Source organism: Ochotona princeps, chromosome 6 (assembly GCF_030435755.1).
Source record: "Ochotona princeps isolate mOchPri1 chromosome 6, mOchPri1.hap1, whole genome shotgun sequence".
Classification (NCBI taxonomy): Eukaryota; Metazoa; Chordata; class Mammalia; order Lagomorpha; family Ochotonidae; genus Ochotona; species Ochotona princeps.
Genome location: NC_080837.1, coordinates 20,913,360 through 20,935,824, shown reverse-complemented (window position 1 = coordinate 20,935,824; position 22,465 = coordinate 20,913,360). Strand labels below are relative to the sequence as shown.

Below are 22,465 nucleotides of genomic sequence, written 5' to 3'. Positions count from 1 at the left end.
TAGCCTAGAAGCGGTCACACACACGCACGCACACACACACATCACACACTCATAAGGACACTCACTCGCCTTCCTCACATGACCCTTAAGCTCACCCCATACACTCGCAGACATCTAGTATCTCCACCATACATAAAAGCAGTGTCTTAAGTCATGTTTTCCTTAACTTAGGTAAGGTGAATCAGGATGCTGAAGACTTTTTTAAAAAAATCCATAGCTTTAACACAAATTAGGAAGCAGTACACTTAAAAAAAAAAAACATAGTTTTAACACAATTTGTAAACTGTCCAAAAAGCACTTTCATCTGCACTTTTGTTTTCATTGTGACCAAGGCCAGTTTTTCTCACAAAATAATACAACCGCCTGGATACCATTACAACAGAAGGTTATTGGGGCTTTGTACAAAAAGCCTTATTACTCTATAAGAGAAAAAAATTGTAGAGAGGCATTCTAGCAGCTGGGTTGATGATCATGTGAGTCCAAGAACTATTGAGAATGCTTGTTCCGGTACCACTAATTATTTTTGCATCACCACACAGGTGTCTTCATAGTAACAAACTAAATTTGCAAACTTTTTTTTTCCACATCTTTTTTGAAACTCCCAATTTTTGCTGTTGTTCAACTGAACTTTAGTTTTTAACTTCAGATCCCAGCTTGGATCCAAATAATAGTCAATTATTCCCTTGCCTCGCTGAGTACATCTCTGTGTCTATGCTTCAGTTCCTCTTGAAGTCCACCTGCTTTTCTTTCAGATCTATAGAGAGGCAGTATCATGTTGCTCTACCTTGAGTTGCCATCACAGCAAAGTCACTATGGCATGACTGTTCTTGAGATAAGAGCCTCACTGGTTTTGTTTGTTTTTCATTAGGTCCATGCAAAATCCTTTCCAGAAAAGGACTTTCTAAGTTCCTCGGATGTTCTCTCTCACCCTTAGAGAAGTTCAGTTAGCTCCTCTGGTTTCATGAGTGGACACTGATATTGGGTTTAGTTGCTCTTTAATGCACTAGCACCTGAGGCTGGTCATATTCAGAAAGCTTTGGTTAAAAAGAAGGTAATAAACTTTAATAAAACCACCCCCAAATTTAGTGAAGCTGAATGACCAAAGGAACAAAACATAAAACAATAACAACCTATTGTCTTCCCCCAGAGGAGAGACAATAGGAGAAAAAGTGGACAAATAAATAACCCAACTAAACTTGGGACTCTTTTTCTGAGTATAAATACTATTGATCTTTAAAGGAAAACTATGCTTAATTAAATTAAAAAACTGATTTAACCTTTCTTGCCCAAATATAAATACTATATGCTGACAGATAAACTCTCTATACAAACACACAAAATTTTATACGCCTGTAAGAATTTTAAGTAAATATTACTCACGTTTTCTCTTTAGGATTAAACCCTTACTATATTTTTGAAAAAAAAAAGTTTGTGTACCCCTTTTAGGCTTCATACACACGTCTGTGTAATTGCTTGCCCTTTCCCAAGTCCCGCAAGGAAACAAGCCAGAAAGTAGGTGGAGATGAAAACAGAGTGAGATGCTCTGGGAAGTCACAGATTCCTGTGGACAGTTCTGGAAGGGCCCTTGTGGGAGAGGAAGCCCTTTCTTAGAAAAAAAGGATCGCCTGGGCAAGATGCCCTTCCCAATCAGAAGCAAGCTCTCTGATGTCAGACCAGTAGTTGGAATCCCACCCTGAAGGTGACTGCAATCATCTTCAAAGCCTGTGTTCCCCAAAAGTCCCTTGCTTTTACAAATAAGCACACATGTGGATCAGGCTGTTCCTGCCTCCTGCCCCCAAACACACAAAAATAAACAACACAATGCAATGTTTCTCCCCAGAACACAAGCCCAGCAAACTTCTACATAATTAATAGAATAAATTAGAGTCCACAGTTTTCCAATGAAGATACATACAAGTCAATGGTTAGCCTCTACTTCACTTTAAAGGCGGAAAATACCTAATATTTAAATAAGAAACTGGAGCAGTATTGTATGCCTCCCTCCCTCCCTCCCCATTCACTGTCTATCCAAGATGGAGAGCAATCTTTGAGAACAGTAGCAGTCAGAAACAGCTCGCCTGGGTCTAGCTCCCTCTGAGATCATTCTTAAGGTTCCGTGATGATCCCGAGAATATGAGCATTCACAGAAATGCCTCACGTCCTCAGACAGGGAGTGTCCACTCACTCCACAGAGAATCTCTGGGTTCTTCTTGTATTGGCTTCCAATACATATTCTGTTTACTGAGCTCAAAGTGTTGAGAATTCCAATTTGAGACTGTGTCCTTAATAACCACTGAATTGTATAAAACAAGCCTTTCCCTCTACTGCTTCTGGAACGTGGCATTTTAAAGAGCTTTTTAAAAACAAAGACAAACAAACAAACAAAAAACAACCCATTTACATGAGGCTCTAAGACCCCAGCACCAAGCAATCGTTTAACTTTGTATGAAGCATAAACGCGTCTCTCCTGAAAGTGCCCCCTTCAAAAGTACGGTACCATATAGGGGAAGAGTTCATGTTCTAATTCCAAATTTACAGGTGGGAAAAAAAAAGCCAACATGGCAATTTCTAGATATGACCAGCCAGGCTTTTAAAAGTAATTCTGTAAACAGCAGCATAAATCCCTCCCGCCGTACCTTCCGAGCCTTCTCAGTTTAACTTGTGTTTCTGGTGCACATGCGACACAACAGTGAACACGCTAGCATTTAATTTAAAGAAAAAGGTGCAAAATGAAAGTGCCTTATCAATTCAACAGGAAAAGCTACACCAGTAACTACATTTTTATATTAATTAAAACAATATATAAACAATATCTTTTTGAGCTATATATAGTCTTCATGCCCATTTCCCTGTAATATATTATAATGCTATTGTTGCTAGTGCCATGGACCCTTTTCATGCCATCCTGCTGACTGGCAATAATCGGTGGGGAAAAAATAATAATAAAAACTTCCTTCATGAAACAAGGAGCAAGTTGTGCAAAGTAATGCTGCAACCTCCGCTATGCACAGCAGTCACCGATTATTGCTGGACTCTCTGTTGTCACTGACAGACGGGTGACTCTTCAGAAAGTCTCTGTCTGAGCAGTGAGCTCAAAGACAAGGAAATCATCCGACTTTAGTACCCTCCTGCTGCTGTCAGCAGAGGTCAACCATCAGGGTCAAGAAGTCTAGACAGAAAAAGGGTCCATATCTGTAGGCATAATGGAAATCATATGCATGAGAAAAACAAGTTCAACTTTTATTTGTTTTCATTGTTTCCCCTCCTTTGCCTGACCCCCGATCACCAAAAGATGTGCAGTGTGTTGGCGCTCCAGGGCTGTTGCAGGGCCATAGAAAGTGTCTTGGTTAAGTTTGTTTGTTTGTGTTCAGGTTTGTACTTCAGACATTCTAGAAGTGCTTAGGTGATACATTTACCCATCGATCTGCATTGCTGGCTCAAATTCTGAAGTGAACAATTCCTTGTATAATGGAGGAAAATGAAGTCGCACAATGTCTGGGTATATTGCTTTGAATGCCATTAGCTTTTCTGTATGTCGTCCACATAAGGCTCTTAATGTAGACACCTTGCATATTAGCTGTAAGTGGAAGATAGGACATGATGTCAGGAGGCAACAAGAATGAGAATAAACAACTTGAGGAGGCCGTACTGTCTTTAGTTATGAAAGACAATTGAGACTACGTAAAGACCAAGGGCTAGGGGATTGGTAATAATCACTGATGAGATAAGCGTGTCTTGAACGCCAGGCCTGTACCACATATGATTTTTTTTTTCAAATTGCTTATTTTTGTTGTTGTTTTCCATGATACAGTTTTATAGATATAGGGATTTCTCCCTCCTTCCTACCGGTTCTCCCATTATCAGCACATTCTACAACAGCTAAGACTTGGAAACAATACCAGATGCCCACTGAAAGTAGAAAGGATAAAGAAGTTGGTATATCTACTTTATGGAGTATTCCACAGCCATAAACAGAAGGAAATAAAATGGTTCTAACTGGAGACCATTATGCTCAATAAGCCAGTCCTAGGTGTCATTCTGAAGTTGAATAACTTAAGAATCCCAAAAGTGTTCAGAAGCACAAGGTCCAAGTGGTCAGTGGCAGAGTCAAGAACTTAAGGCTCCTGCTGCCTCCTGCTCTTCTGAGATGGCTACTGCCTGACGCTTCCTCACCTGACCCTCTACCATTCATGGAAAGTAGAGGGGCGAGTGATGGAGACAGGTAGTGACAGGCTCACAGAGAGATGATGGCATCCCCCATGTCCTCTATGCAGAACTAACGCTGATCAACTCCGAAAGGCCCTAGCGGTACTCTGCATTGGGCCAGAAGACAGCAAAGCTAGGGATGCTCCTCTCCCTTCTGTTGTCCATCCTTGTGCTGGCTATTCATTGAACAAGACCAAAAACACCTCAGCAGTCTACCCCTGGTTTCCTCCTTCTGATCTAACATAGCGGTGAGGAAAAAAGAAAACAAACAGGAAACCTAATCCAAAGACATTCAATATCATTCTCTTACACAGTAAAACATACTAAATAATCTGAGAAGGAACAAGGCACTATTTTTTTTTCTTGGCCAAGACCAGATACATACTATTAGCATTAGAACTGAAGGACACTAGCACATCTTAGATTGACATCCTAATTATGCGTTCTGTTGTGAAAGACAATAACTAGCAAAGGTGAAACCTTGTGCTTTGAATGCAGGGGAGTAATGGAAAATGCAGAAAGCAAGCATGAAAGTCACTGAATGAGGAAAGAACTATTCATACAGATAGTTGTCCTGCTTAACTCTTTGATTCCTTTTTAAGTCTGGTTTTCCAAATTCAAAGATTCGTAAAATTTATACACCTGCAGGGTGTTAACTCTGTTCTAGGCCAATTTTGATGGAATAGGAGGAGGATTACCATGATGGATATGATGTTGAAATTTCTCCATTACTGCAGGATATTTTATAATTATTGATCATGCATAGAATTTGACATCAACGGTGGGTTTTGACCCACCAGGACTCATCTGCATGGCTGTGTCTTTCTGTTGGTAATCTGTGGCTTGCTGACACTCCACGGGCACTGGTCACATGACTTTGGGGCATGCTGCCAGTGTGGTCTATCTTTGTAAGGGCTGATCTTGGCCAGGTCTCTCATAAATGCCTGGCTCTCTCACCTTGGTTAATATCCCATCTTCTCGGTGGTTCTTCTGTAGGACGTGCTGAAGTGCTAGCTGAATTTTCTGTTGCAGTTTTTCAATTTTTACCTTTTCCTGCAGCCATGAGCGATCTAAAGAGCAAAAAAAAAAGTTATATTCCTCCAACAGGTGGCAGAGTGCCCCATTCCTCTTGAGGCTCAGGTGTGGGGTTATTAGGGCAGAGAGCATATTAAGGCATATTTCACTCCTCTTCCAAATGGTACGCCCAAAGGAGTGATCTGAGGCAGCGATAAACCCAGGCGAGGAGTTTCCATCTTTATGCCGCTTCCAGGAAGGGAGGACCCTCCTCGTCTACAGGACAGTCCTTTGCACGAAGGCCATACAAGTCTGAGTGCCAGTGAAGTAACACGGCCCCTCAAGCCTTTCTAATAATTACATTTGTGAATGAAATCTTCATCTCAATCCCTCTAGCCTTTTGGCAAGATGGAATATTGTCTGATACTCCAGAACAACTGAAAATTGTCCGTGGAAGGGTGAATGATTTAGGAGTGTTAATCCAGGGTAAAGTGTGTGTGTGTGTGCGTATGAATTGCAAATAGAAGATAGCACAGTTGGAAAAGTCATTATCCCTAGAGATAGAACTGACTGAAAACCTACAGTACACGCAGACAAACTTGTGGATGACCCCCAGGGAGCAGCAGGATGTCCACGACCTTGTCCTGGAGGCTGCTAGGAAGCAGGCTGATCTGACCTCACCCCAGCGTTTCTGTTGGTTTTATTCAATTCTCATTTCTTAAGATATTGTCAGAAAGGGATGAAGTCTTCTCATAAGAAAGTGTGTGTGTGTGTGTGTGTGTGTGTGTGTGTGTATGAGGGAGGGTTCTCTATGGGAAACAGAGTTAGAGTTCATAAAGGTTGTAACCACTCTTGGCAGCTCCCCCTCAAATATTCTGCAAGCTGATACAAGTTATTCAACTTAAAGAATTTCTTTACTTAAACTATTTTAAGCCGTTTTATTTGGTTCTCTTACCTGCTGACATAAGTACAAATGCAGAAAATAATGCAATTTCATCTTCAGTCAGGTGCATAGAACATAAACTCTTTCCAAATTCAAATACAAAGCTAATAAAGTCTTCGCACCCTGCCAAAATGAAAATAGAAACAGTTTATGATAATGACAGTTATCTGCAGAGCAAAAGGTGGAATGAAGTGAAGAGAAACCCACTGGCTGAAGACCAGAGCGGCTGGCATTCATGCTGCCATGGTTTCTTGGTCTGAAATGTTTAAGTCTGTGTAGCTAACATCTCTTGCCATCATCACAGTCTACTTCCCTACCATTTCCCTTTTAACTTTGACAGGACTCCTGATAAATGATCAAAAACACCCTTAAAATGTTAACAGGTAACACATTCTGGTGGTAAAAACTATTTTGACTGAAAACCAAGACTATACTAGTTCCCTGAAATAATAATGATTCGATCTACTAAAGCCTGGTTAAATTTTATGTCTACTTTCAGATTTAAGGATCATGTATGTATGTGCATATGTATAAATGGCACGGGGCCTCACTACTCTTAACTGCACATGTCATGTATCATGTCACTTTAAAGCTAACATTTAATGTATCTTGGCCTCAAATTTTTCTTTCTTAAAGAAAATTAAACTTTAATTGAAAAAATTTTTATTTGAAATGCCAACAAAGACAGCTGCCAGATGAAGAGATTTTTCATCTGCTGATTCATTCCCCCAATGCCTCCCTGAGCCAGGTTGAAGCCAGGAGTCTAAAACCCAAGCTGTGTCTCCTGCATGAGGCCCCTTCCTCCCCTGCCCCTCCCTGGTGCCTGTCAGGGTGTCTGTTAGCAAATAGCTAGCGTTAGAGGTTGAACCGGGACTTGGAGATGGGCACCCCAACCAGAGACATAACTATTGCTCCAAATGCTTGCTCTGCCTCCCACGATTGTTAATGACCATATTCCACTTTTTAAAAAAAGATAAATCCCGGCGGCATGGCCTAGCGGCCAAAGTCCTCGCCTTGGACACGCCGGGATCCCATATGGGTGCCGGTTCTAGTCCCGGCAGCTCCACTTCCCATCCTGCTCCCTGCTTATGGCCTGGGAAAGCAGTCGAGGACGGCCCAAAGATTTGGGACCCTGCACCCACGTGGGAGGCCTGGAGGAGGGTCCAGGTTCCTGGCATCGGATCGGCACAGTGCTGGCCGTTGCACTCACCTGGGGAGTGAATCATCGGACGGAGGATCTTCCTCTCTGTCTCTCCTCTCTGTATATCTGACTTTGTAATAAAAATAAATCTTTTTTAAAAAAGAGAGAGATAAATCCAACATAATTTATAAACCATATGTCATGGTTTCACTTTGCTGTACTTTTTTAAAGTGATTTTTAAAAAAGATTTATTTATTTTTAATTGTAAAGTCAGATATACAAAGAGGAGGAGAGACAGAGAGGAAGATCTTCCATCTGCTTATTCACTCCCCAAGTAGCTGCAATGGCTAGAACTGAGCCGACTGGAAAGCAGGAGCCAGGAGCCTCTTCCTGGTCTCCCACTTGGGTGCAGGATACCAAGGCTTTGGGCTGTCCTCAACTGCTTTCCGAGTCTACAAGAAGAGAGCTGGAAGGGAAGTGGAACAGCTGAGATATGAACCGGTGCCCATATGGGATCCTGGAGTGTTCAAGGCTAGGACTTCAGCTGCTAGATTACTGCGCCGGGCCCCTTTGTTGCTTTTTGATATTTGCATTTCACTCTCACTAATGGCTGCTGATGAGGGATTAGAAGGGCAGACTTTTTGCCCTCTGCTTGATTTGTATGAATTCAATCACAATCTCTGGGTGGGTATCTGGTGCAATAGTTAGCACACCGCTTGGATTGCTTCAGTCACATACAAGAGTGCCTGGGTTCAAAGCCCAACTCTATTTGAGTCTAGCTTCCTGCGGATGCATATCCTGGGCCCTGCCTCCCACACAGGAGAACAAGATTGAATTCCTGCATCCTGGGTTTGGCACCCTCCTCTTTAAAAAATAGATTTATTTTCTTTTTATTGGAAAGGCAGATTTACAGAGAGAAGGACAGGGAGAAAGATCTTCTGTCTGCTAGTTTACTCCAGAAGTGGCCACAATGGCCTAGAGCTGAGCCAATCTGAAACCAGGAACTTCTTCTGGGTCTCCCATGCAGGTGCAGGGTCCCAAGGCTTTGGGCCATCGTCTACTGCTTTCCCAGGCCACAAGCAAGAAGCTGGATGGGAAGTAGAGCAGCTGATACATGAACTGGTGCCTATGTGGGATCCTGGTGTGTGCAAGGTGAGCATTTAGCCACTGAAAATCTGTACCCCATCACGCTGGGCCCTGGCACTTTCTTTCCTTGCTAACTGTTGCAGCCATCTGGGGAGTGAACCAGCACTTGGTGGGGAACTAATCACATCCTGTGAGCGATCTGCATTATGCATCCCTGGCAAATCTGGGTTTTTGAAAAATATGGAAGGGAACCATAATGTAAATGTTTTCGATTAACAACTATGTAAAGTAAAAGTCTAGATATTTAAATGTAAATACAGACAAAATGTGTTTGAGGCAGGTGACCTTTTAAACATGCCGGGTAATTTTTGTTTCCCGTGTATAACCACTTTGCATTTTGTCAGAGCTTTCACCCAGCCCCGCATCTTTCCCCTGATGGAGAGGCAGGCCCTTGGAGAGCTCCTTACCTAAGGATTTGAAGACTTCGGGGCTAGCATACTTCCCATCAAAGTACACGGAGTTGTTTTGCGAGTCAAAGGCACGACACATTCTGATGAACACCACCTCCAGAGAGCCTGAACAGACAGAGACAGAAATTGTTGGGGCCATTCAGTGTCAGGGAGGATGTCTATAGAGTATTCCTGTGTGGAGCCCTGTGTGAGTGTCCAGTGCGGCTGAGCTCGTGGGCCCTCGGCGACCTCAGCCATCGGTGCCAAAGGGCAGCTGTCTACAGGCAGCCGGGGCATTGTGGTGGACCCAAAGGGCAGCTGTCTGCAGGCAGCCGGGGCATTGTGGTGGACCCAAAGGGCAGCTGTCTGCAGGCAGCCGGGGCATTGTGGTGGACCCAAAGGGCAGCTGTCTGCAGGCAGCCGGGGCATTGTGGTGGGCCCAAAGGCTGTGGAGAAAAAAGGTGGAGAGCGTGGTTTCTGCCTTCCAAAAAGGAAAGTCTCCAAATGGCTGCAAAAACATCGACTCCTGTTTATTGAAAGAAACCATTAAAAACAGGAGTTTGAAGTCTACAATCTTTCCCCTAACAACTGATTGTAAAAGCCCAGGCGATCTGCAGTGGGAACCAAGCCTGGGTGAGGGTAAAATTTAGGAAGGCAGGTTTCTGTTCATCTTTTCACCTAGAGGAGTAGCAAAATGGAGGGAATGCCTCCTGAACACAGCTAAAAAAAAAAAAAAAAAAAAGAAAAAAAATTCTTTATAAAAAGAACTCCTTCTCTGCTAAGAAAAATCCGAGCTATTGTCATTGGAGCAAAACTGTTCGCGACACCTTCCGTAGCCAGCATTTCTGTAATAAGCAGGTGAAAAGCAGGTTAGGAAGAGACCTCAAAATTCACTTGCAAAGCACATACCTGCTTTTAGAAGCACAATTTGATCGTTTTGACACAGCTCCATAAATCCATCAATGCGTTTGGCAAACTCCACCACGTACTGGATAGCTTCTGTAATCTTGATGGCACACAACTGCCACATCACCTCTCGCTGCTGTGAAAGAGAGACGTGCGTGAACCCGTGCGGTTATCCAATACCCTTGGCACCACTGGGCTGGCTGACCCTATGTGGTCAGATTGGGAGATGGATTGAAGAAGCCTCAAGGGTTAACAAATAAATACATAAGTAGTTGCCCGGTTCTTGGGTTATAAAGATGGGTTTCATGCTCTTTCTCCTCTCTAATACGATTCCTCTCTGACTTTTTAGTGCGGGAGATGGGGTGACACAGAGGAAGGGATGCAGAGTCTAGGCACGCATACACATCACTGCCTTTAGCGCTGGGACATGGAGGGCAGCAAAGGTTTCTTTTAAAGATTTATTTATCTTTATTATAAAGTCAGATATATAGAGAGGAGGAGAGAGAGAGAGGAAGATCTTCCATCTGATGATTCACTCCCCAAGTGAGCTCAACGGTCGGTGCTGTGCTAATCCAAAGCCAGGAGCCAGGAACTTCCTGCAGGTCTCCCACAAGGGTGCAGGGTTCCAATGCTCTGGGCCGTCCTCAACTGCTTTCCCAGGCCACAAGCAGGGAGCTGGATGGGAAGTGGAGCTGCCGGGATTAGAACCGGTGCCCATATGGGATCCCGGCTTGTTCAAGGTGAGGACTTTAGCTGCTAGGTCATGCCGCCAGGCCCAGCAAAGGTTTTTTTCTTTTTTTTTTTTTTTTAAAGATTTAATTATTATTGGAAAGCCAGATATACAGAGAGGAGCAGAGACAGAGAGGAAGATCTTCCATCCGATGATTCACTCCCCAAGTGAGCCGCAACGGGCCGGTACGCGCCAATCCGATGCCGGGACCAGGAACTTCTTTCCAGGTCTCCCACGCGGGTGCAGGGTCCCAAATCTTTGGGCCGTCCTCGACTGCTTTCCCAGGCCACAAGCAGGGAGCTGGATGGGAAGTGGAGCTGCCGGGATTAGAACCGGCGCCCATATGGGATCCCGGGGCTTTCAAGGCGAGGACTTTAGCCGCTAGGCCATGCTGCCGGGCTCCCAGCAAAGGTTTTAAAACATATTTTGCTTTGGGAAATGTAGTATACTTTATGAGATAGTGGGAAGCAAACAGAATCCATTCAGTGATCTGTGTGCCTACTAGAAGCACAATGTTTTTATGATATCCTTGTCTTCTTTAATTTTGAAATGAACATTAAAAAAATCAATTTTCCAGAAATAGCCACCAAAAACTCACAAGAGCTTCCACAGTTGGTGGGGTGAAATGTCACCATCTCCAACTCTTCAATCCCATTTCCTCTGCTAGTGTTTCTGGATGCTTCCTCCTCTGTCATCACCTGCCATCTCAACAAGCCAACTGAAGTGCTGCTTGTTCTGCAACCTTTGCTGAGACGTTCCTTTTGCGTGCTCCTTCTGTGGTGTAGCTCAGCGTGCCTTGTGCCTCTTGCATTGCTCACCTGTTTCCATAATCTAAAGTTTAAGACTCTTCTCCCCAATAAGATGGGGTGGGAGAAACCGAATTCAGAGCCCAAGGTCTCAGGTGGTCATGCTGGTTTTCTCATCTAAGATGGAGACGACGGGCCTGGCAGTCTCCTGGGTCCTTTCCCAGCCTGGAGTTTTGTATGATGGTTGACAAGCACCACAGCCTTTGCTTTACAGCTGGTGACATGGAGAGTCACATATTGCCTCTGTCCAGTTTGTTTGCCCTTTTGAGTGGCTCTGTTGATCACAGTGCTATACAAAGAAAGGTGCGTCGCAGCCTGACCTAGCATCACAGTGCGGGCTTGACGACTGGAGTGTGGTCATGGCTCCTAACCCCCGTTTTATATTTATATGTGTGCTTGTCCATGCCTGTACACACACACACACATACACACACACACAGTTTACATTCCTTTCTTTTAACCTCTGGTCTCCCTGCTAACAAGTGGAAGGGGGGAGAGGGGACACGGGGATATGTGTATGTTTATAACATAGGACAACAGAGTCGCTGAAATTCCACATGATGGCATCTCAGTAAGATGATGGCGCCTCGAGCACACGGTAAGCCCTGGAGGAGAGGTCTTTAAGCAGAAACCTGCTATCTGCTGCAAGGCATTCCTCCCCTGGTCTGTGTGGCCTCAGCCAGCTCTCCCAGACCCCTACCTTGTTTTGATAGTTCTCGATCTCCTCCTGCAGAAAGGTCTGCCACGTGATCTGCTGGAGCTCTTCTCTCAAGTACTGACAGGTCTCCAGATGAGACTTGGATATATTCTGTGCCAGGTGCTCTAAGGAGAAAACAGGAGATTACAGACATGAAAAGCCAGCTACTTCTTGACTTTCACAGGAGCTCCTCTACTTAGTTCTGCTCAAAAGAGGAAGAGGCATACAGCAACATGCCCAACCAGTGCGGTTATCGCCACACACCTGAAGCAGGCATTCTGGAACCCTTCTCTCCTGGGGAATGTGAGAATGAGGGGCGAGGGCTTCCCCAAGCCGACACTGTAACACAGGGCTTGCCGACTTCAACTTCCCAGATCTTACCCTCCTCCTGTGGCTTGGGATACCAATGCCTGGGAGTGAGCAAACCTAGACCTACGTGGCAATGGGAAATGGTGGCCATGACCTCTTCTTGGCATTTTTATGAGGATGAATTGGTTGTCACAGCTGGGAAGGGACATTCTTGGAAAACTGATAACCTTGTATGATATGACCTCTGAATGTATTTTGCTATTCTTGTACACAGAACAGGCATTCCTGAGGACCTGAATATATCAGGTGTAGTTGGTAGAAGACTCTGGAGTTTGATTGGGGAGTGAGGCTTAGCTTTGCCGTTTTCTCACTGTGTTATCCTGTGGATGTACTAAACATTTCTGTCTCTGCTTTTGTTGCCTTATTTGTAATTTCCTTCTTTTGCATTTCCTACGTCATGGAGTCAGCTGTGATAGTGAGTTGAGGTCTTAGAACAGGGAGGGTTATACAGCATGTGCTGTGTAAATATTATTGTACTCTGTGTGTGTGTGTGTTTGAGTGAGGGGGGGTTAAATAAAAACAGAACAGCAGTCAACAAAGTTTTCCATGAGAAATTCCAAGGACAGTTCAGCTCATTTGATAGTAAAGCATGATGATGACAAGGATAGTACCATTAGGTGCCATCCGCAAAGGGAGAGATGACTGCTGGCTGACAGGGGTTTAAGGGGATGTGTCCAGCGAGAAAAGGAGCAATTGGATTGGGCCCTAAAGGCTGGGTAGGTTAGGTGGGCAGAGGCCAGTGGTGCCGGGCGGTGGTTAGCTCCATGTAGAAGGCATGGTGGGCCAAGGAGCACTGATGACAGTGGTGGGGGACATGGAGATGTGAGAGGGGAATGGTGCATGGAAAAGGCAGGGAAGCTTCCAAGTGCTGAAGCACCTGAAGCCCAAGTGCAGTTGCACTTCCGCTGACAGCAGGTGCAGCATGGCTGTTAAGGGCCAGCCGACATTCCGAAAACTGCCCTTGGGGACAGAGCGCAAGCAGACAGTGGTTTCATGCAGGGTGCACTGGAACACAGAGAGGCGAGGCAGGAAGAGCAAAGGAGAGGCTCCGAGAGCCCAGGTGGGAGCTGTGGACAGCTCTGAGCAGGTTGGTCATCAGCTATGCCCGAGGCCCACTGCAGCAGCCCTCACCTGCAGACTCCCAGGGTTGTTCGTGAGTGGGAGGGCAGGGTCACGAGGGAAGCTGGGTTTTGAACTTGGGTGGGCACTCTCATAAAGCATACTGGTGTCCCACCCGATAACGTTACCACTATGCGCAAGTGTCCACCGCTCCAGAGCAGCATTTGGCAAGAGAAATCAAGCCGATTCAGAGACGAAGAAACCACACCCGACTGGTCTCCTTCCTCTGGTCTGGGGCGTAGGACAGGGCCAGACACACGAGGGCACGGTATGGAATGCCAGCTCGCCAGTGCCAGTAAGAGAGTGTTGTTTGGGGTCTTACTGCTTTCCTTCCACACAGCCAGACTTGCTTGAAAACAGGGCAGGCTTGCCTAGATGAAGTCTGAAATGAGAACCTCTCCACAGTAAAACCTCGACCTCGTGGACCTCACTGGCCCTGCTCGGCGACACAGAGGCACCAGGACACGAGAGTATGAAGTGCCGGGGGTACTCAGGCTAGCTGTGCAGACTCTTGTGTCCTGGGAGAGCATTTGTCTGATTCCCACCTCGGGCCCCTGCCTCCAGCTTCTCCCCCACACAGGAACCACGAGGCAGCTGTGCAGCTCTCATGACTGGGTTCTCGCCACCCACATGGGAGACCTGGGTTAAGTTCCCAACTGCCAACAGCAGCCTGGCCCACAGCGCTGGCTTGTCACAGGCATTTGGGGGGCGAAGCAGCAAGCGAGAGGGCCCTCACTCGCTCATTTTGTCTTTCAAATGAAAAAGAAAAATTTAGAAACATATACTGGAAGGAAAGAAACTGAAAGCAGCTAGTAAATTATGTCAGTGTTGCTTGTGAAAAGGAAATACAAGCAACAATTACAAGTCAGAAACAAGACAGTGGATGTGTAAATATGCTAGTGAACTATCTCCCAAGAACCCTCCCTATGTAAGGTAATTTCTGGAATGGTAGGTATATATATATATATATATATATATATTTTTTTTTTCAGATGTTAAAAAAAAGTGACCCTGAAGTGTTCATAGGGAAACGGGAATCTTGTAAGGCGAGCACCGGGAAGAAGCCCCCATCTTTGCCTTCCAGCTTATGCTTCCTTACCAGTTAAGATGGTCAGCATCTTGTTTCACTGTCTGCTAAAAAGCTTGCCCACTTGTCCTCCTGAATCCAGCTTTTACAACAGCAAGAAATACAGAACGAGGCAATTCCCATGATTCACCAGTAGAGGGCAGTGGCTGCCTTCGCACCAATGGTTGGCTCTCTGATCCCAAATCCCGGCAGATGGGGCAACTTGTGGGGATTGCAGACACCTGGCTATTTTTAAATCTGTAGTTGAGGACGGGAGAATGTGGTTTCAGATGGCATAAAAGCTGAGAAGTCAGGCGGTTTCTGAGGGAGCCCCGTCTGGAAGAGTGGACTACCTCAAGGCCAGAAGTTAGCAAAACTACTTTCTGGTCTAAGGTCAGTGGACTTCCATCTCTATCTGGGACTGGGCAAGCCTGCACTTCTCCACACAGCCACTGCCTGGGCGCCACAGGCGGGAAACGCTGGCTTCCAAGGTTTCTAAAGTTGTGCACTTTAGAAACAGCATTTGGTGCGAAAGTTCCTCCTCTTGCTGGTGCTGGCATTAATAACGGACAACACTAACACACATGGAGCAGGTTCTCTGTTAGGCCCTCGTGATTTCTGTCTCCTGCTTAATGCGCGTGACAACCCCAGGGGCCAGGAAAGGGGCGGGCATCCTTTTACAGATGGCACAACTGAGCCCCAGTGAGAGCAAGTGCCTTCTCCCAGGTGTCAGCCGTGAACCCCCACCTGCGGGGAGGGTGACTGCTGCTTGCAGCTGACTTGATTCATCCTGCGTCGCATGTATGACTTCAAGTCGGACTAAGGCAACGGCCTACAGTGTCTGACCTCGTGACCCTTAAAGGCCGCCCTGCCCAGCTCCTGCCCTGAGGTTTATGTCTGTTACGCGAAGAAACACAGCTAGTGCCTTTTTTAAAAAAAATGAATGAAGGCTATCTCCCTGAAGTGTGTCATTTGGGAACTGTCCATGAAGGGCAGATTTTCCTAGGGGTGGAGGTAGGCTTCTCAGAGTGGTGGGGTGTGGGTCTGGTGCTGATAAGACAGATGTGGTCTTAGGAGGGGATCATCTGTAATTTCTTCCCTAATTTTCATCGAAGACAAAGTTAAGGCTGAGGTGACATCAGTGGTCTTGTCCGAGAGACAGAGGACTTACGGCCTGAAAGGAACTGTCAGGGAATGTCAGACAAGTTGTGGGTCCCATCCATGGGTGCCCCTGATTACCCTGTATGTGAAGAAAGTGGGGCAGGTGGGTGGATGGGAGCCTGGTGACGTGCTTGCCAGAAATGTCCAGTGTAAGCTTTAGATTTGGGACTCCTGGTGGATGACTGAATTTAAATCATCCCAGAAAAAAAAAATGCCAGTGACCCTGAGAACAATCCGTCGTTTTATCGAGCGAAGAGTGAGGATGCGGGATCTGGAGGGGACAGTGCTAGATGGTGCTGGATGGGGAGGAGGACGCCCATCTTCTCCCGGAGAAGGTCTTGCAGCCTGGTTAGCCACAATGCCACATTCAAAGGGCAACTTTCTGGTTAAGCCCTACAGACGAGCAAACAGGCCGAAGCCCTAGTACTTCTAGTAAGGTGGAAGGCAGCTGGAAATGAGTCAGGTCGTTTTCTGTGGTCCCATGTCAGCTTTCCATCAAACTCTGCCTTGGTTCTGAAATGTTCACTTTCATGACGGTTTGGCTTCAGATTTCAGCCATCCAAGATTTCATGACAGGAATGGAAAAGTTTTTGTTCTAGTTTAAGAAAAAAAAAAAAGTATATATATATCAAACCTACCCTCTACTCTGTTTGGCTTCTAGTTCAGAGGTTTCTGTGTTAATCAAAAGAGCTGCAATCCACCTTTAATGCCGTTCAGTGGAAACCAGGCTGAAAATGTCCCTGGGTCTTGAGGATTTAAATTTAGACCCATAAAGAGATGCTTGTGTAAAAAACTGTCGAGAACATTCAATTTGTTCTATTTGGAGAAAGATTTTTTTTTTAACTGAAAATATAAATTTTCACTTAAAAGATGTTTCATGGGGGCAGTGGGGCGGAGAAACCCTGTAAAGAACGCGGCCATTATTCCCGGGAACTGAGCAGTTCGGTGCTCAAGTCGGAACCTGCTGGTGCTTTGCCGTCTGAAGCCTCCAGCCTTGCCGTGCGAGCCCTCAGTCCCCTCCGTGGCTGCTAATTGAAATCTCCCAGAAGTATAGTAACCCCGGGTGAGGGATCACCAGGAGGAACAAGTCTATATCCCGAAGCGGCAAAGGCCCTCATCAAAGCCTCTCTAATAATAGCACCCTCCTGAAAAAAAATAGATTAAATATAGTGGAGGAGAGTAATGCCACTTCCTTAAAATGGGATACCGGCCATTGTCTGCTCTCAGCATTTCTGGGTCACGTTTCCAAAAAAGCAGGCATGTCCCTGCAACAAGGAAATGATGTAGGGGTGTTTTTTTGGGGGGGCATGGGGGTGAGTGGGATGAGCCTTACGTGAAATACACTAATGTGGTGCGTGTTCAGCAAAGGGTTTTGGCCAGACTGGACGCTGAGCTCTCTGGACCGTGGGTGCTATCCATCCAAGTTGTAAAACTCAGACGCTTACAGGGCTGAGCAGATGATGGGAACAAGCCGGGCCGCGTGGCCCACCTGACTGCTGCTGCCGGGCCCTTGCTGACGCTCACAAAGGCGAGCCCTGCATGCCCCGCCTTTCCCATGAGAAACAGTCGGAACTTTTCAGTCTGACTGTCCAAGGTTAGAGCAAAGACACGGGCAGAGGGCCCCGAGTCCTGGTGTCCCGCTGCAAAGGGGGGGACACCACAGGTGACAGTGTTACTTTCCGTTGTCCCAGAGAGCTAGATGAGAGGATTTGGAAGGTTCTTCTGGACAAGGACATGGTGTGGAGCTATGGCTATGCTAAGTGCTCTGAAGCGGTACACTGTGGGGACTGGTGTGGTGGTGTAGCACGTTAAGCTTACTACCTGTGTGTTGGCATCCCCGAGGGGATACCAGTTCTTGTCCTGGGCTTCCCTCCTTCTAACCCACATTCCTGCTGATACACCTGGGAAAAGCAGTGGAAGAGGTCCCAAGTGCTTTGGCCCATGTCACCTACGGGGAGACCTGGATGAAAACTCCTAGCTGCTGGTTCCCCTCATTCAGTGGTTGGCTGATCTCTCTCTTTAGCGCTCTGTGACTCTGATTTTCAGAGCAAACAGTTATTGAAATGACTAAACAAAAATTTAAATGCACCACAGTGCAGTGCATAAATATGTGAGATTATTAACAGTCCATTAAAACCAAAGAAAAAATTGTAAAATTGCAGCAACTGATTCAAGACATTTAAAAGGCCATGCACTGGTCCCCAAACTGTGCCTATGGGTAGGGCTTAAGTTATACCCAAGGGTCCTGTTTGATATCCAAATTAAGTATCTCATGAAGCTAACAGGGCTGTGCCCTGAACCTAATGGGGAAAGTTCCAACCCTCACTCTGGGTCACTTTTAGATGCTGAAATAAAACGCAAGGCAGTGGAAAGCGAGGAAGGCTTCATGATGGTAGGGTGTCACCACATGGTTTTAATGATGCAACTTGTTAGTCCCTTGCACGTTTAAGGGGCTCGACCGGAAGCACGCGCGCCGTTACCTAATTCTGCCATGGACACGGTCGGGGACGTCTCCCCGTTGGTGAAGGAACAGTAGGGGAAGAAGCCGGATGCTGGTGTGTAGTCACAGATGGGTTCCGGTTTGATGCCGTTGATGTCCAGACCGGACTGGTCGGGGGAGGGCTGGATGTCCAGGTAGAAGCTGCTCACCGCCGAGTCGGCCTTGCTGCCCTCGGGGGTGTGCCCGTCCATGTAGCTGCTGAGGTCGTCGTGCAGCTCCGTGAGCCCGTTGGCCGAGATGTTGTAGGTGGGCGTCAGCGGCTCGGCCTCTCCGGGCTGCTGCGGGTGGTCACGTTGCTGCTGCTGCAGCCGGTGCTTCTGCACTTCTGCGTACAAGCTGTCCCTCTGCTTTTTCGACATGCGGCCAAATTTTACAGCTGGAACAAAACAGAAAGCCAGGGCACGCCAAGGATGAGGAGCCTGCCTGTGCAGCCCCGATCTATGGGCCCTAAGGGCTTCCCTTCCAGCTGTTAGGGTGCGGTCTCCATCAGAAACCACAGGAGGAGGACCGCATGCAGAGGTGACCAGAGCCCCACCCCACACAGGCTAGGAACGTGGGTGTTTCAGACGCAGCCCCAGGACAGGCAGAGGAGAGTGTGTTCGTGCTGTCTCACCTGCCTGGGCTTGCTGGGACTGACTAGGTGGGAGGCAGTGCGTATGCTTGCCTGGGTCCACTTGCATGGAAGGGCAAGCCCTCTTCCTCCTCCTCCGCCAGACAGCAGCGGCCCAACCTCAACTTGCATTCAGGTTTCTGGGTTCTGTCCATGTGTGAATGAAGGTCTTTCCCAAGCAGCAGCCCAAACCTGGGGGGCTTCAGGTAGAGGCCCAAGCCTACTGGACAAGGGCCGCCTGCTAAGGCCCTCAACTGAGTGGACCTCTGTGCAACCCAAGAACCTGCCACCAGAGGGCGCTTCCTGCCGTTAACATTGACCAGGAGAGCATCTAGGATTTGGAAAGGGCCAGATCCCTGCTGGGGGAATTTGTGTTGGCAGTGTTTCTTCGTGGGGTGTGTCCCTCTGTTTGAGGGGGAGCAGAGAGTACCTTTCCAATTCCCAATGGCTAATGATTTCTGCTGCAACACACAGTCTCTGGGGGCCTGGGGGACCCTATAATATCCTGGCCTGTTTTCTTCTACTAAGGCATTTATTGCTCGCTTCATCTCTGAAGGGGCAGGTAGCAGCTCTGCGGGAGAGATTTCGTTCTCCTAATTGGTGGTGGTTGAGTTTACAGCCGACAGGGAACGTGAGCACGTCTCTTTGATCATCCTAGCTGTGTGAATCCGGGACAGGACAGAAAGAGGTTTGGAATCAGGGCTGCCATGCTGGCCAGCTGGCGGATTCCATGCCAAGGAGGGCACGGTGCCTTTTTTACCCAGAGGAAGCAAATGAGTGGACGCTCTGGTCCATTTTCAGTGTCTGTGACTCAGATAACAAACATGACTAGATGGAACAGCAGCTCTAAACGTTGGGCCCATAATCTGAGAAGCTCCCAAGTTCACTCTGTTTCTCATGTGAATAATTGTCAGGAGTTACAGTAAAGGGGTGTGTTCATGTGTGCTTTCTTTTGGAAAAGAATGGTCTGTAGTACACCCAAGGCAGGACTTGTTCCATTTGGCTTCTGCCTTCCCAGGGGCAGCAGAGGCCCTATCACCCTGGGATGGAATAGATGGACCAACTCTCGCAGCTTGGGATTCTAAATTCCTAGGAGAGATGCCAACTTGGTTAGTGTGGGGCCCCCAGAAGGTGCAGCGTACACAGCTGTGTGCCGTGGGCCTCTGGGAGAACGTGGCAGCCTAAGTTCAGTGACTACGGTAGAGGGACTGGAAAGGTGCATGGGAAAAAAAGGAATTAAAACAAGGAGTTGCATTTTGGTATGCAAAAACATTGAAATCCATGCACTTTTTTTTCCATGATATGTGTCTTTCACAAATTTTTGCAGACCCACTGTACATATAGACTTCAAAAAGTTTATTTTTTGGGCCCCCCAAAATAATCGTTTGATTGCATTTCTCCCAGAGTTTTTGAAGTGCTTCCATGGCTTTGAATGACAAAACATCACTTTATAGTGGTATAAGGGGTGGCCTTTTAGAATCCAAAGGACAAAAGGGGTCTTACGCCTGGGTGAGGTGGCAGGTCCCAGGAACATCTATCTCATCGTTGGGCTAGGCAGGTTTTCCTACAAGAGGAGACATTGCCTTCAAAAGACTCTCTTAAGAGAGCCAGCGGGCATCAGTGGCAAAGTCCTTAAAAGGCACTGCCTCTCCCTTCTACCCAGTCTCCGCAGAGGAGGAACTGTCTTGAAGCCTGTAATTGTTCATGGCCCTTAAGGTTTATCTTCTAGGAAGATTGTGAGAGGTGCTGGCCCCGAATGGGAGATCCTCCCTAAAATGACCTCACGTGCCACTATTTTCAAACCCTTCGCACATGAGTCCAAAGATACAGTTAGCACAGACACTAACGAATAAACGTATCGGACGGAGTATGCAGCAAGGAGCAGTGAGTTCTGGCTGGCTTGCGCTCCTCACGGGAGGAAAGGCCTGGGGAGGTTTACAGAGGCCCTCCATCACTCATCCACCCATAATGTCTGAAATCTCAAAAACTAGAAAGTTTTTCTGATCATAACACAGCTTTACATTGTTTCTTGGCCCTTTGGCCGAGAGCAAGCGTTAAGACAGTTTTCCACTGTGCCTTCCTCTGCACCAACCAATCAGTTGATCCTAATTGATTATGAGACAGAAGGAACTGCTGTAATGTCCTTCAGAAGATGCCAGGGGGAGCAGCCTTGGGGACAGGAAGACAGGGCAGGAGGGGGCGCTGGAGCTCACCGTCCCGCGACATGCCCACGGCAAGGCATTTCTGTAGTCGGCAGTGCTGGCAGCGGTTTCTACTAGTTCGATCAATCAGACAGTTCTTCTGGCGAGGACAGGAGTAGGTGGCATTGCTTTGCTGACTCCTCCTGAAAAAGCCCTGTGGTTCAGTTATAAAATATAGAACAAGTTAGTGTCTGGAGCGGTGTGAGACTCAAGGCAGGATACGAGGCACTGTGCGGCATTAATATTTAATGGAGAATTAAAACTTATAGCCGAATCATCCAGGAGACCATTAATGAAATTACAGTCACTGCTTTTTCCTCAAGTCCAATGGATCCCTGGAGCCTAATCCTCATCCCTTACTCATGCAAAACTTTTTAACCTTCAACAGACAGTTGTCTGTGTAAAAGCACAGGAGCAGGTCCCTGTGTGTAAGATTGAATGATACAGAGGAACTTACCTTGACACTTCCTTTCCAAAATGTTTGTATAAATCATCCCTAAACAACTTCCTGCAATCCAAACTGAAGGAAACTAGGAGACACACTGTAATTCTCTCTGGCAGGCCACTGGAACCCATGGCCCAGCAGGCATCCCCTATGCTCCCAAGCGAAATCGCTTTCAAGGAGGTTGATCACGCCTGGTGGCTTACTGTGGCAGATCGATGAGGCTGGAATCACCATGTTTAAGAGTCATAGCCTCTAAGACTGAATACGTACCAAGCATTGTGCCAAGCACTGCTTGTGGAGAAGACAGTGTACACAGAAATGCTGCAGGAGCTACTAACCTTATTATTGCTGGTTTTCCCTAATTCCTAAGCTGTATTTTTAGATCATTAATTTTTAGAGTCATTCCCCACCCCTCCAAATTGTCCAGCTGAAAACACAATCCGATTTTCAATAGATTGTTTCTTTAAGTGTGGTTACTTAGAAGCATATTAGGTTTTGTTGTATGTGGGGGAAGTTTGGCTCTGTTGCTGACTTTGCTCTCAGTAGTTTGAAGTTAGGGATGAATGCAGAAGAAAAATCAGCCACCTAGAGTCACTGGACTCCAGTTGGACTCTTGGAAGGCGAAGACAGCTGACCCCAACACAGGCAGCCTGAGTGGAGGGGCATGGGGAGAGGCGACATCTCACAGATCAGTCGGGTTCAACCTCATCAAAACAGCTTGGTGAAGGACAGCTCTGCCATGCTACAGCAAGTGCTAAGACTCGCGTGCCTACTGCCTCGGTATTATCTTTGAAGCAGTATAAGTGAATGTTATAGAGATTTCTCCATCAGGGCGGTCTGCAGTGCTCCATCTGTAATGCAAACTCAGAAGGCTCCTCCATGTGGAACATTAGTGTGTATCTCCAGATGTTAGGAGCCACAGACTTATGGGCCTTAGGCTTGGCCTACCTGACAACCTGTTGCATTGCAAAGCCTGCCTTGGGCAAGCAGGGCCACAGCAAGCAGGATATTAGGCC

General features: G+C 46.8%; 1 protein-coding gene across 3 annotated transcripts in view; it reads right to left on the bottom strand.

Annotated features, from left to right (window-relative positions):
• Positions 1-3,217: 3,217 nt before the first annotated feature.
• Positions 3,218-22,465, bottom strand: part of RORA (RAR related orphan receptor A) — an 808,637-nt gene continuing 789,389 nt past the window's right edge. For all 3 annotated transcript variants that reach the window (XM_058665752.1, XM_058665754.1, XM_058665753.1), the window contains 8 exons: positions 21,017-21,158; positions 18,174-18,569; positions 11,982-12,103; positions 9,749-9,881; positions 8,858-8,965; positions 6,176-6,286; positions 5,164-5,276; positions 3,218-3,577 (listed from right to left, as the gene is read on the bottom strand). In XM_058665752.1, coding sequence (XP_058521735.1) covers positions 3,413-3,577; positions 5,164-5,276; positions 6,176-6,286; positions 8,858-8,965; positions 9,749-9,881; positions 11,982-12,103; positions 18,174-18,569; positions 21,017-21,158 — 1,290 coding nt within the window. In that variant the 3' untranslated portion in view covers positions 3,218-3,412. The remainder of the gene's footprint in view (positions 3,578-5,163; positions 5,277-6,175; positions 6,287-8,857; positions 8,966-9,748; positions 9,882-11,981; positions 12,104-18,173; positions 18,570-21,016; positions 21,159-22,465) is intronic.